Below are 15,366 nucleotides of genomic sequence, written 5' to 3'. Positions count from 1 at the left end.
CTTGAACAGGGAGATTGTGAGAATCAGTGTAGATGTATTTTTAGTCTATATAGATTATATATTGGACAAATCTTAGGTTTTTATATAAGGTTAAAGAATCTAAATAATATCTTCTAGTTAGTCATTTTGGGATGCGGTCCTAAATTGTCTCAAGAAGTTGCAACATAATTTCACCCCTCAAATACATACTTAGATAAATGACATAATTAAATATTTATTATCTAAAGGCATTCAATATATTTTATTTAAATGAATGGGGCATAAATAAATAGGTGGACAGCATTGAGGTACCAGGAACAAGCTTCGAGAGCAGGTATGATGTCCAAAAAGAAGCTCCCCTACGACCAACACTTCAGTACTTTTAAACTTAATCTATTTTCGAGGTAATTCTACTGGAACACAGAGGCAACCTCATTCTATGATGCATAACCTGTACATATATGACATAGCATTAGGTATTCAAATTTCTCACAAGAACGGACAAACACTACAGCATTGTTTTATATTTGATCTAGGACCCCTCTACTCATCAGTTGAGGTGGAAGTTAGATTCCAAAAAAATGAAAATTTTATTCATAACTAGAATATAGAAATAATGACACCTTATATGACTGCTAGGCCAGCACTGTATTATTCAGATAAAGACACGGTAATTTAGGCTCTTCTTGAAAATCTAAGGATGTTTTATTACTTAATTGTTATTGCTTTATCTACCTAACTCGGCAGGCTCCCTTCATATATACTCCCATCCATCTCCATGACTCCTCCTACCTTCAACTTCTCCCAGTTGAAGCAATCTTAACAAAGGCAAATCCGTTTTACCACTCTCTCTCTCCTCCTGATAGTACTGAGAGGAAAAATGGCTGCCGGTTCACCCTGTGCTTCTTGCAAATTGTTACGGAGACGGTGTGCCAAGAACTGCATCTTTGCTCCCTACTTCCCTTCTGATGATCCCCACAAGTTTGCTATGGTTCACAAGGTCTTTGGTGCTAGCAATGTCAGCAAGATGTTGCAGGTCTCTCTCTCTCTCTCTAAATTGCCTAGATTTTTACATCGAAAAACTTGTTTCGATTTAGCATATTGATGTAGAAGAGAATAAAAATCAATATTTGATGTGGTATCTGTGTCCATGCATGATTGCAAATGTAGTTGATCATCCTAAGATGATGGTAGCATGGTTAGCTCTCTCCAATGAATTACTTTCTTTTTATACTTTTGAGGAAACTAGACCTGAAAGCCTTACCAACTTTTATTGACCGCATGAAAGTAGCCTTGGAAAATCTACCAAAGTTGGAGAAAAAGAACCTGAATTGTATTTATCAAAAGATTTATCTAAGAAATCATGATTTTTTATTTTTATTTTTATTTTTTTTATGTGAAGGGAGGTTCTTGACCACCCACAAATCATGATTTGTTTTCTTTTGTTTCTTAGACTAAATTTAGTTGCTAATGATGCATTGTCCTTGCAGTTCGTAATGCTTATACTAATCTATTCTGTCCGATGCGGGGGGGCTTCATGCTTTTTTTTTTCTCCTGATTTTTTCGCCGTGTAGGAGCTTCCTGTTCATCAGAGAGCCGATGCTGTGAGTAGTCTAGTTTATGAGGCAAATGCGAGGATGAGAGACCCGGTTTATGGCTGTGTGGGGGTGATATCATTCCTCCAAAACCAAGTGTCTCACCTACAGATGCAGCTTGCAATGGCTCAAGCAGAGGTTTTATGCATTCAGATGCAGCAAGAGTCTTCCATGGCTAATCAACAGATGCACACTGATGACAAGTCTTTCCTTTTGCACAATAGCATTAATACCATGCCCCAATTCATGAACTTTGCATCTGGAAGTGTAGTTCAAGGGCCTTTCAAGATCGAGTCTCTTTAGATATAGCCATGTTTCTCTCCCCCCACTTTTTTTATTTTAGAGAAAAACATGATCTCTCCCTTTTGTTGTAATGCAGTGTTTTGTTTTGTTTGGCTTTTTTTTTTTTTTTGAGGTGCATGTAATGGACTTGTAAAATGATGTTCAGTAAAGTAATTATTTTTCAGGGGACAATGCGTATGAGGAGGTTTTGTTTAGGTAATTGTTTTGATTTTTTGAGACAATTATAGCATGGAGACCTGGAGTGATTTGGGGTTTAATATTTTGTTTCTTAGACAGACAACTCTGCTGGGTTTGTTCCATTTAACAAAAATTCTAGCATATGTGCTCAGAAGCCCTTTTCCAACCTTGCTTATATGGAGACCAATGCCACTATTGAGGAACAGTCCCACGTTGGAAGTGGTGGGGATCCTTGAAGAGTCTAGATACTTATAGGCACATTTACTCATCAATTTTAGTTTTTGATTTGAGTTTATCAATGGCATCAAAGACCATGATTAATTATTCATGGGATGGGGTACTTCGTTTTTGTCCCTTTCTTCCGTTCCTTTTGTGGGATGGGCAAGCACAACCAACCTTCTCCAAAGGAACTTAATGGCCCCTGCATCTTGTCCATATCCATCTAGTAGTTTGAGCCAGGAGACAGAAGTAACACCTGACTTGGAAGATTCCCCTATTTGTTTTTAGCCTCCTTGCTCACTGTTTCCTCATGGAAGATCGAGTGTTCTATCCTACACTGATTGAACCAATCATGACATATTTGGTTTGCAATTGAATCAAAATCTATTAAAATACAAGTTGAAATGCTCATATTTTTTAAAATATTTAATTTACGATCAAAATTAAAATTAAAATTAAATATTTAAAAAAATAATAATGAAATTTTAAAAAATCAGAATAGAAATAGAACTCTCTTTGCTCAAACGGTTAGAATAAAAATTATTCATTCTTATTCAGGATCCAATCTTTTTCACAAATATGTCTTTACTCAAACTCCCTCCATCAATATTTAAAGGGAATTCACAAGTGACACAAGTCTTCCTAGTTACGGGAAACTTTGAGTTCTCATAAATTTCAAAGCCGACATCAAGATGTGTAGATCAGAGTTCAAGTTTTCGTCTTCAGTTAGATTTTGTATTAACAGATCTTACTATTTTTTTTAAAAGCTTGTGCAGGTCCGATGGTTTCTTCTTATGTACTTTTAGTATTCTGAGACTACTTTCTTTATTTCTTTTGGTTATTTGAAAAGTGAGGATAAGGTGGGATTTGTTAAATGTTATTATTTTTTTGATTAGATAGGAAGTCTTGTTGGATTGCCTGTGTTATTAATGTGTTACTCTATACATCCCTTTTCACCTCTATAATTTTGTTTCTTGGAATTATTGTTTCATAAAATAAGGGGAGGCACTCCGCTTCATCCTTTTCCTCTCCCAAAAAGAAAGAGAAAAAATAACAGTTCCATGAGGGAAAAGGATTGGTGATTGAGATTGAGTACATAGATGTATAATGTCAAGCAATGATAAGTTAAAGATTTCAAATTTATTTGAAAAGAAACTTCTCAAACCATTGCATCAAGGAAAAGAGAGTGACATCAGGAGGAGGTTCTACATTCCAACATGAGGAATCTCCTGAGTGTTTGATCCTACCAAGTCCATCATTCCCATGATCGCATAGGATGCCAATTGTGGGGAGCACGAACGGAGAATATAATTCATTTGTCAAATGTCCCTTCCTAAAAAGCATTTGGTCATCTGAAGAAAACTCGGATGACGTTTTAATTTGGTGCCTCCCTTATTATCCAAAAAAGAGAGGAAAAAAAAAAAAAAAACAGAAGGTATTTGCTACTCCCCCAAAATATACCTGAAATTTTTAAAGGATGGTCGACTAGTTTTCAATCCCTTTAGTCATCAAGGAGGGGGGAAAAAAATTCAGTCCACAATCAGAAAAGCTAAAGCATCAGTTTTGATGATTGCATTTTACTGGTAGATTTGGAATGAAAGATAACTCCGAATCATGCGGTGCCCTGCAAAGTGCACCGCGCTTTCAAGTTTTTGCGTCCATTCTCTCGCCTTTGACGTCAACTCCTTAATGATCCGCTTGTACTTCTTTTACCACACTTTAGACTTTTCCCGTACATAAATTTTTATATCAGTAAATTTTGGAGGAAGTGTTTCTCGCTTCCACTGTTACACCTCAAAAACCCAAAAAAAAAAAAAAAAACATTCCCATGAAACGAAAATGATTGATTAAATCGGTTTCATCAAAAAAAGAAACGAAAATGATTGATATGCTCTCCAGCCATTATATTCCATATTTTCTCCCAATGCTGCTTCCCTAAATCGGTTCTTCTTCCATTCAAAGCTTGACTACTAAATATCTCTGACTGCCCATCTTCTCTGTTTTCCGCTTGGTCTCAATAGAGAAGCTCATGTGGGTGGGTGTCCAAGTAATTTAAAAATGCCTAGGATCTTATCATGCTGGCAGCATGGTGGCTCATCTCGGGAGAAAAGAACGGTATCTTTTTCTTTTTTTCTTTTTTGGTATAATAAAAGAACGGTATCTTTAATGGCAACATCTGCGATGCTGATGAGATTGTCACGCAAATTACCAGCTTCTGGACTGAATGAGTTCGTTCCACCTTGGGGAAGAAAAGCTGTCTTTAATTCCTGTTAAATCTCTATGTTTTCCTTAATTCCCTGCTTCTTTCTTGTTTCTCTTATGCGTGCGTGGGTGTGTATATGAACTCCCTTACCTGTATTGAATATTAGATGTATTGAATGGTGCATTTCTATTTGGTTCTACCTTCGAATGTTAGCTTTTGTGCCAAGTCAAAATGAATTTTCCCAATTAATGTGCCTCACATGGACCAGAGACTTGTCACCAGGATCAAATGGAGTAGATTGCTGTGAGTGCCTGCCGCTATCATTATGAAGCTATTTTATATGGGTAGTAGTAGTCTTGTAGATGAAACCAACCTATCAACATTAGTGGGCTAAGAGGTCTAGACAATTTTCGGAAACTGTGCCAGTTGATATGGTCAATGCAGCAAGAAGAATAAATTTAATAGGAAGCCGCAGCTAGATTACAGTAATAATATCATAAGATAGAGATCGGATCATACCTTTTTTTCATGCGAATCTATTGTTAGATCGTCCAGTGGCTAGCTACTTCGAGATATCTATGCAATGGATAAATAGAAAAGTTTGGAATGCTTTGAGATTTATACAGGGTATGATCCAATGGACGACATCATAAAAAGAAGATCAATCATTCTTTCACAAAAAAATGCAATCCGAATCCTAAGAAAAAGTGAACAGATGGTGAGAAAGAAAGAAAAATCGTCAATCTCTTTGGAGGGCTCGAGGAAATTGCCTCCAAATAGGGATGGGTTGGTTCAAATGTTACTCCTCCGTGTTACCTTCTTTATTATTTATCTCTTTCCAAAGATTTTGATACGAGGAAACCGAGACTTCAATTCTTTGAAAATAGGCTAACTGCTGCCGGTGACAGCACTATATTTTATTTATATGAGTTGAAACCAGAATTGCTACGTAAATTTATGTGGTAGTTTTTAATCAAAGTCAACAATCTAATCCTAGCTTAAAAATATACACTATTATGGTAACCTGTCAGACTCGGTATTAAACATACCACCTGAAAAAGATTCCTAATGGTGGACTTTATCCAGCATTGCATGTTATGCTTACGTGGACAGATTGAAACTTGTATCCGTCGCTTATACACGTGTATGCCGGACATGCCTCTAAATTAAAAAAAATATTACCAGTATTGATAACATAGATTATGCTATTTTTTGAGGTAAATGGGAGGAAGCAAGGAACTCTCCCTTCTTCATTAGATAACAAAATTATTTACAAAGGTATTTACAGGAGAGCAGAGGAGCAGTGATTAAATGGTTACAGTGGTACTGGACATTTTAATCTAGAGCAAAATGGGAATGAAATAATGGAGATAAGCTACCAGAGACAATTCTATAGTATATATTGGCGGTGTAAATAATAAAACTCGATAATTTGTTCCCTTGAGTATGAATCCAAATTAAGTTTTCAATAATCTTATCAGGGCAAAGTAGGATTTTATACGTAGGACTTGATTTCTTACAGGATCGAATTAAGATATATATAAACTAATCTGAAAACCCAATAACTAGAATAAGTATATACAACTACATATATTATATGCAAATATAAGAATATTAAGAGAATTGATTACATGACTTTAATTCATTTTTTGTATTTTTGGATTTATATCATTTTTCTTAACCCTTATTCACTGCTATTTTCTGTAAAAATCCGGCCCACTAAGCCCAGTAAACCAAAAAAAAAAAAAAAAAACAGAGCAGAAAGACTCTCGATCGGAGTCTTCCTCTTCCCCATTTTCGATCAAAAATCGGAGTCCTAGGGCTATTAAAAGACCCTAGGACGAGCTCTATAAGAACCCCCTCTTCTCCTCTAAGTGTAGATCCAACAGTCACCGACGATCGCCGGAGTTTTTCTCTAATTTTTTCGTTTGAAGCCGCGGCCCCTCGACCTGTGCTCGCCGCGATTTCACGCCGGTGGGGGTCACCGGAGGTTGTGGTAAGGTCTCCCTCCTCTCCCTCTCTTCTCTCCCTTCTTCCCCGTACCTATGGGCACGATGGCCGGCGACGGGTGTCGCCGGATTTTGGTTGGAAAAAAAAATTCCTGTTCTGATCGATTCTTTTCTCCGATTTTCCGGCACCGACGGTCACCACCGACCGCTGGTACGAGCCCCTCCAAACTCGGGGGAAGACCGCCCTTGCCGCCGGCCACCGCCGGGCAAGGCGTGGCCGTGAATGACCGGTTTAAGGAACGGGGACCTCTAGGTCCCCTGTTCCGGCCAAAGAAGGCCACGGGGGGAAAAGAAAAAGAAAAGAAAAGGAAAAAGAAAAGAAAAGGAAAAGAAAAAGAAAAAGAAAAAAGAAAAAGAAAAGAAAAGAAAATGTAAAATAGAAAAATAAAATAAAAAAAAATAAAAAAAGAGAAAAATTTTCTTTCTCCCCTCTTTCTCCCTCTTTCTCTCTCTATTTTCTCTCTCTAAAAAGAAAAGAAAAAGAAAAAGAAAAAGAAAAAGAAATATATATATAATAATAATAATAATAATAAATACATGTGAGAGAAAATTTTTTTCATCTCTCTCTTAAGTATTTCTCTCTCTAGAATTGAACTTTCTCTCTTCATTTTCTCTCTCTAGATTTTCTTTCTATTTTCTCTCTCTAGACCTTTTATCTCTTTTTATGGATTTCGTCTCTCTAGGGTCATTCTCTCTCTGATTGCATCACAGACCCTAAGATAAACTTGAGATGAAAATATGATGATCTGAGACTGCTCCAAAATTTGTACAGTAGATTAGATCCTGATCCGATCCTTCTTCGAAATTGATAACATCGATCATGGTTAATCCATATTAAGTCATCCTGATATAACCTCTGATGATCTCAATCATGATTGTCACTTTTGAAGGATATGAAGATTCTCTCTCCACTTTTTCTCTTTACTTTCTCTCTCATGACCGACTTTCTCTCTCTAAAAAAAGTCTATGGATCCTGTATCGAGTCATGCCTTCATCTTTTAGGGGTTCATATTGACTCTAACAAGATGATCTGAAATTACTTTGATATCCGTGCTGTATGTCAACCTCATCTGATCGTATCAAAGATCTTTCAAATTTATTATTAAAGAACCCTATTGATTGATCTTGACTTTAATTCGATCTGTGCTTCATGATTTCTTGATCAAGTCACTTGAATCTGACCCTCAGATCAGAGACCCTGAATTTGTCCTGGTGTCTGGATGGTCCGACACATCCGATCAACAGTCCTCTTTCCTTATGATTTAATCTTATTATATTCATGAAATAGAAATTGACGATGATTTGATATTTTAAATAAGATTAGCTGATTCTTCTAACGAAGTCTGAAGATCTAAGATGAACGAGGTAAGTGGATTTTATGCTCTTTATTTATTTTTAAATGATCATGCTTTTATGTAAAGAATTACTATTGATGAAATTATAATTTTTCATAAAATAAGGATCGGCATATATGATATGAAAAAGCATGTTTTATTATGAGCATTGATTTCATGAATATGTCATATAAAAATAGCATGATTATGAAGCATGAATTTTATTGTTTTTCTATTTATGTATATTTATATTTTAAGAAAAAGATAAAATGATTTCAAAAGCTCTCAGATAGCTATGAATGAATTCCTTCGGGAAGGTCGACATCCGGAGCTAGCATCCACACGAAATATGGCCCTGCCAGCGGGTATAAAGTTGGCACATGAATTAAGAACTCTGTTGATTAAGAAATATGGCCCTGTCATGGGTATAATAGTGACCTTAGCATGAATATCTGTGAGCAATATTTTAAAACATGACATAAATACATGATGAAAATGATTTATGATTCATGATTGTGAAATATACATGATTTATGCATGCATGATGAGTTTATAACTTGTTTTGTTATATGCTCTATGAAATACTTTATTTTGTATTATCTATTATTTTCTAAATATTGCATTATCATGAAAAACTTATGCTTGATCCGATAAGGAAGCGCAAGTTCTACTTACTGGGTTAGTGTAGCTCATATTCTTTTATTTTCTTTTTGTTTGAACAGAGAAATAAGGTTAGGATCGACAAAAAGAATCCAAGCTTGAAGATCGGCATAGCAAGCTGAAAAATTTGACAACAGAAGTTTAATTTATTTTATAATCATGAATTTGTAGTTATTTATGAATGTTGAGATTCGGGTTAGTACTTGCTTTTGGATTTAGATGCTCTGAATGATTATTGGTTCGATTATTTGATGAATAATAGAATTAAAATTTTTTATTTGACGGATTTTAGATGATTATGATGAATTGGCTTTGTGTTATCGTGGGTTCCATCTCTCGGTAGCATGGCCGTATTATGTCCCAGATTTGGGGTGTGACATTTTCTTTCCAAAATTCCAACTGCGCTTAAATTTTAATTATACTCCATTCCACCGTAAATTACCACAAATTCACTATATATAGAGGATTATTGCAATAAATGTTCTTTTGTTTTGGAAGTTATTAACCGTTGCCTAGTTTGCCTTCTAAAATTATGTCTAAATTGAACCTAAAAAAGAATTTGAATCTGAAATCGAATCTAACTAGTAATTTAGTTTTTAGATATGAATTCACAGCTTACTCAGACTGACATAAACAAATCCAAATCCTTTTCATTTATAGCCTAAGTATACACAAGAGCAGGCTGCTGTCCGCCATTGTAAATTCATTTAGATATGAACCAATCCATTGCAAAGGCAAGCAAATGCAGAATTAGGCAGCAAAATAGCATGACAGCTCAAGATGATTTCGTTGTTAAAGACTAAATGCTTTGCATTTGTATAAACAAAAGCATAAAACAACTAAGAATTAGTTAGGTGTAATACCCGGCCCATTTGGACCTTAAACCCAGCCCAAAGACCCACAAAGCCCAACAAAAAAAAAATAAAGAAGACTCCCAAGAGTCTTCTTCTTCCTCCCGACCAGCTCCTAATCGGAGTTAGAAAACACCTCGGGGAGGAGTCAAACTCTTCCCCTCCGACCCTATTTAAAAGGGAGACTCTTCTCTCTCCCCCCACCAAAGAAACTAGGAGCCAAAACGGCGAGGATTACCGGAAATCGCTTGCGGAAGCCGTCACCGTGCTCGCTTCGATTTCTCGTCGGAGAGATCACCGGAGCTCGAGGTAAGCCCCGACTTCTGTTCCTCTTTTCTCCCCTTCCTTCCCTTGCCTGTGTGCACGATCATCGGTGATCGAGTTCGTTGGATTTTGTTGGAGAAAAAGTCTCCTGTTTCCGCTCCTCTTTTTTTTGGTTTTTCGATGCCGGTGGTCACTGCCGACCGCTAGTCTGGCTTCTTTCGAGCTGCATCATCGCAGTCCCTCCTGCCGCCGACCACCGTCGTGCCGGCCATGCTTCTAATCGGCCAAACAAGGGGGGACCATACGGTCCCTGTTTCGCCCAAAAGAAACCATGGGAAGAAAAAGAAAAAAAAAGAGGATTTTCTTTCTCCTATCTCTCTCCCTCTTTTTTCTCTTCCTTCAGCTTGAACCTTATTTTCTCTCTCTAAAATTGGATTTTCTCTCTCTAGAATTTTTTTTCTCTAGATTGTTTTTTTCTCCTCATGAATTTTTCTTTCTCAAGTTATCTTTCTAAGATTAGCATAATGAAAGGCTTCTTTTTGATGATTTTGATCGAGTTTAGTAAAGAGGCCGATCCTAAGTATGGTTTTGATCTGAAATTTGTTAGATTTAAATTTGAATTAAAATTAATACAAGAATATAATTTTGGATAATAGGCACTGAAGAATTTTCTAGAGGTTAATCGATCTATTCATTCAGTGATCTGTGAAAAGTAAGTAATGAATCATCTTCTCGAGATATTTCATATTTATTCTGAAGTTAAATAATTATTCTTTAAAATTATGCATAATTTATGAAATTATGTTTTGAACGAAAAATGATTCTGAAATACTATGAATTTTTGATTATGCATATATTCACTGAAAATTATGATATGTTATGATACAAAAATATTTTGATACAGATCGGATTTATGCTCTCAGCCTAACTATGATTTAGTGGGCCCTGTCAATGGAGATTATATGTTGATACTCAGTGGACCCTGTCAGTGGAGATTGTATGCTGGTATTTAGTGGATCCTGCCAGTGGGGGTTGTGCGCTGGTCTTCAGTGAACCCTGCCAATGGGAGTTAAACGTTGGTCATAGTCGAAGCTGTTGAGTTACGAGTATTTTGATTCGAATCAGATTTATGATTATATTATATGTGAATATTTGAAAAGATGAAATTTGCATTGAATTAGCATGAAATATATTTTTATATTTATTCACAATATTTATTCTTGAATATCATATAATATTTGAAATATCTAGTAAAGATATTTATTACTTATTAGGCTGTCTAGCTCATTATCTTTCTTTTTATTTTTCAGATTCAGATAATTAATTGCGAGCGTGGGAAATAATATTGGGACAGAGCTTTTAGAGGCGAGATTTAGCATTGTTAACTTTATTGAAGTTAGATCTATTATTTTATTTTTAGTAAAATTTTATTGGATGTAAGATATTTGATTTAATTATTTGAATTAAAGTTGAATAATAATTATTTAATTTTATTCGCTATGATGCATTGATATCGTGATGAGATGCCTTGCATGCTTGTGGAGAGAGTTTTTCATAAGTATGCGGCAGTTGCTACGATCTTGGACTCGCGATCTCGGGTTGGAGGTGTGACAATTAATATAGTATCAGAGCATAAGTGGATAACTATATGACATATAGAATCAGACATGAGTGTAGGTGGGTAGACACTAGGAATATTAGGACAATGACTTATATTGATCATGATATAATTTAGAAACTTAAACTGACATATGTATACTAGTGGACTAAATTAGAGTGCACAATGAAAGCATAGTGGTCTGAATTGTTCTCAAACCGATCAAAACAGTAATTTGATTTGATAGATATTATGATGAAAGATTCGATTTTGAAATTAGAAGATGACATGATTTAACGTAAAAGTAATCTGAATTTTTGAGGACTTAACTAGAAAAAAAAAATTCGAGGATGAAATTTATTTTTAGGGGGAAGAATGTAATACCCGGCCCATTTGGGCCTTAAATCCAGCCCAAAGGCCCACAAAGCCCAACAAAAGAAAATGAAGAAGACTCCCGAGAGTCTTCTTCTTCCTCCCGATCGGCTCCTAATCGGAGTCGGAAAACACCCCGGAGAGGAGTCAAATTCCTCCCCTCCGACCCAATTTAAAGGGGAGACTCTTCTCTCTCCCCCCACCAAAGAAATCAGGAGCCAAAACGGCGAGGATTACCGAAAATCGCTCGCGGAAGCCGTCATCGTGCTCGCCTCGATTTTTCGCCAGAGAGGTCACCAGAGCTCGAGGTAAGCCCCGGCTTCTCTTTTTCTTTTCTCTCATTCCTTGCCTGTGTGCACGATCGTTGGCGATCGGGTTCGTTGGATTTTGTAGGAGAAAAAGTCCCCTATTTCCACCCCTCTTTTCTTTGATTTTTTGGTGCCGGTGGTCACCGCCGGTCTAGCTTCTTCCAAACTGCACCGTCGCAGCCCCTCCTGCCATCGGCCATCGTCGTGTCGGCCATGCTTCTGATCGGCCGAACAAGGGGGGACCACACGTCCCCTGTTTCGCCTAAAAGAAACCATGGGATGAAAAAAAAAGAAAAGAAAAGAAAAAGGAAAAAAAGAGAAAGAATTTTCTCTCTCCTTTCTCTCCCTCTTTTTTCTCTCCCTTCAGTCTGAGCCCTATTTTCTCTCTAGAGTTGAATTTTCTCTCTCTAAAATTTTCTCTTTCTAGATTGTTTTTCTCTCTTCATGGATTTTTCTTTCTCAAGTTATCTTTCTAAGATTAGCATAGTGAAAGATTTTCTTTTGATGATTTTGATCGAATTTAGTGAAGAGTTCGATCCTAAATAGGATTTTGATTTAGAATTTGTTAGATTTAATTTTGAATTAAAATTAATATAAGAATATAATTTTGGATAATAGACACTGAAGAATCTCCTAGAGGTTAATCAATCTATTTGTTCAGTAGTCTGTGAAAGATAAGTAATGAATCATCTTCTCGAGATATTTCATATTTATTCTAAAATTAAATAATTATTCTTTAAAATTATGCATAATTTATGAAATTATGTTTTGAACGAAAAGTAGTTCTGAAATAATATAGATTATTGATTATGCATATATTCAGTGAAAATTATGATATGTTATGATACAAAAGTATTTTGATACAGATCGGATTTATACTCTCAGCCTAACTATGTTTCAGTGAGCTCCGTCAATGGAGATTATACGTTAGTACTCAGTGGACCCTGCTAGTGAGAGTTATGTGTTGGTATTTAATGGATCCTGCCAGTAGAGGTTATACGCTGGTGTTTAGTGGACCCTGCCAGTGGGGATTGTGCGCTGGTATTCAGTGGACTCTGTCAATGGGGGTTAAACGTTTGTCATAGTCGAAGCTGTTCAGTTACGAGTGTTTTGATTCGAATCGGATTTATGATTATATTATATGTGAATATTTGAAAAATTGAATTTGCATTGAATTAGCATGAAATATATTTTTATATTTATTTACAGTATTTGTTCTTGAATATCATATAATATCTGAAATATCTAGTTGAGATATTTATTACTTATTGGGCTGTCTAGCTTATTACCTTTTTTTTTTAATTTTTTAGATTCAAATAATTAATTGCGAGCATAGAAAATAATATTGGGACAGAGCTTTTAGAGGCGAGATTTAGCATTGTTAACTTTATTGAAGTTAGATCTATTATTTTATTTTTAATAAAATTTTATTGGACGTAAGATATTTGATTTAATTATTTGAATTAAAGTTGAATAATAATTATTTGATTTTATTCTGCTGTGATGCATTGATATCGTGATGAGATGCTTTGCATGCTTGTAAAGAGAATTTTTCATTAGTATGCGGTGGTTGCAACAATCTTGGACTCGCGATTTTGGATCGGGAGCATGACATCAGGCATATAATGTTCTGATCAAATTCTGATGAATATATTTCAATAGCCTAGCGCTGTAGTTAACTTTGTTTCACATGGATACAAATCACTAAGATCCTTTTTTTGTGTATTAAAAATAAGGTTTTGAAAAAAAAGAAAAAACAGAGGTTGGAATCTTCTTTGGCACATGAACTTTGAAGGAGATAAAAATAGAATTGTTGATAAGAACATAGCAATTAGACTATGCCTTTTAGTTAAAATCATCGATCAAAGTTGAAGACAAATGATAACAAAAAGCTTTCAAAAGAATCAAGGATTTTTATTATAAGAAGGATAACTTGATTCCAATGAAAAAAATTTTCTCTCTTAGGTACTCCAGGATCGCTGTCGTTGTAGCCATCCTTGGATATCATCATCACTATCTTCTACTATTGGATTATCCCAGATTGCTGCTACAGACTTGCATCCCCACATTAACCTTCACTGCTGTCATTTAGCATGCAAGATAAGGATGTCACATGAAATGTGACCCAAGGGTCAGGTACTCCAGGTTCGCTGTCCTTGCTACCCATCCCTGTCTTCTCCTTTTTCTTTGGCTTAAGCCAAGAAATTTTGGGCTAAAAAATGGAACTGAACCTTGGTGATTGCTGTTTTTGATCCCGACTCACCCACTAATTCTGAAATAGAAGAAAGATTATAAAAGCAAAGGCCTTAAGAGTTTTGAAAGCAATCACCTACAAGTGTAGTAAGAGTAAGAAAAAAGGCATTGTTTTGCTTTTAAAAAGATAGAAAGGAAGAAGAAAGCCATCTTACTGTAAAAACAAAGAGCAATAGTTGAAATTTGAGGTGTTGATGCTCGTTGTGAAGCCAACTTTACTGATTCAGTCACCATGAGGAGATGGAAGGCTTCTTCTCTAGCAAATATGTATATATAGATGTTGATATGCACCATGCATTTATTTTTGTCTTTTGGAAGAAAATATGCCTCCCTATTTATGAGTTATGAGTTACACAAATAAACAAAAGACTGCTTTAGAGACTCTTTGTATCCTATAAGGAGCCCAACACAAGTGTATGAATCCAAATTGATACTGATCAGTCTTGGTTTTTTCTCTTGGAGTATACATGTAGAGGTGTAGCTAAACTGAATATTTATTAGGATGTGCATAGCCTAAGTTCTTCCCCTTGAAAGAATTAATGCTTGAAAATTTTCTTGCTGGTCCATGTTCTACTCCTAGGAAAATTCAAAGCAATTCAAGCCAAATTTTTTTGGCCTTGTTTCTTTGTATGTCTTGAAGCTACCCTTTGCACTCATTTCAAAATGTTCGAAGGATCTACTCTCCTTAAATGATATATTCACTATGGTGAGAAAGCTCGGTCTCTATATGCAGCATGAAATGATGACCGATCATTTCATTGATTTCATCCTCCTTTCAGATAGAGGTTTATGGAAATTTCAATCCAATCTATTATTATAAAAATAAGTTGTGAATCTTGTTCTTATCCTGGTGTTGGCAGCAGGGTCCAAGATTGTGTTCCAATAAGTATGGAACTTTGGATCATTTTTGGCCACCAGCTTGTTTAGTTGCATGTAATTAGGTGTCCAAACTAAGTTAGCATCAGGGAGAGTCTTCTTGAAACATTTGGTTGTTTCAAATGAAGGGCAATATGGCCCAAAATGGATCTGGTCTGAGATACTTCAAGCCAGTTGTAGGCCCTCGCTCAGATCACTAACACCAAACCAAATGAACCCTGTTATAATGAGCCGAGCTAAGCTCACTCAGTAAAACTAAATGAAAATGCTATATTATTTTTCACATGATAAGATGCAAATTAGGAACTGATAAATAACTTTCTATTGTTTCTTTAATGTTTTCGTACGATGAATGGTCACTATATA

The 15,366-nt window shown here is 35.7% G+C and overlaps 1 protein-coding gene across 1 annotated transcript; it reads left to right on the top strand.

The window, feature by feature from the left end:
• Nucleotides 1-729: 729 nt before the first annotated feature.
• On the top strand, nucleotides 730-2,000 carry LOC105045887 (LOB domain-containing protein 12). Its single transcript, XM_010924318.3, has 2 exons — nucleotides 730-1,015; nucleotides 1,554-2,000. Exons 1-2 carry the CDS (start codon nucleotides 860-862, stop codon nucleotides 1,875-1,877), a joined length of 480 nt encoding a protein of 159 aa, XP_010922620.1. The 5' UTR covers nucleotides 730-859; the 3' UTR covers nucleotides 1,878-2,000.
• The last annotated feature ends 13,366 nt before the right edge of the window (nucleotides 2,001-15,366 follow it).

Source organism: Elaeis guineensis, chromosome 5 (assembly GCF_000442705.2).
Source record: "Elaeis guineensis isolate ETL-2024a chromosome 5, EG11, whole genome shotgun sequence".
In the NCBI taxonomy this organism is placed as follows: Eukaryota; Viridiplantae; Streptophyta; class Magnoliopsida; order Arecales; family Arecaceae; genus Elaeis; species Elaeis guineensis.
The sequence above is the reverse complement of the archived record's forward strand: the minus strand, read 5'-3'. Positions and strand labels throughout refer to the sequence as shown.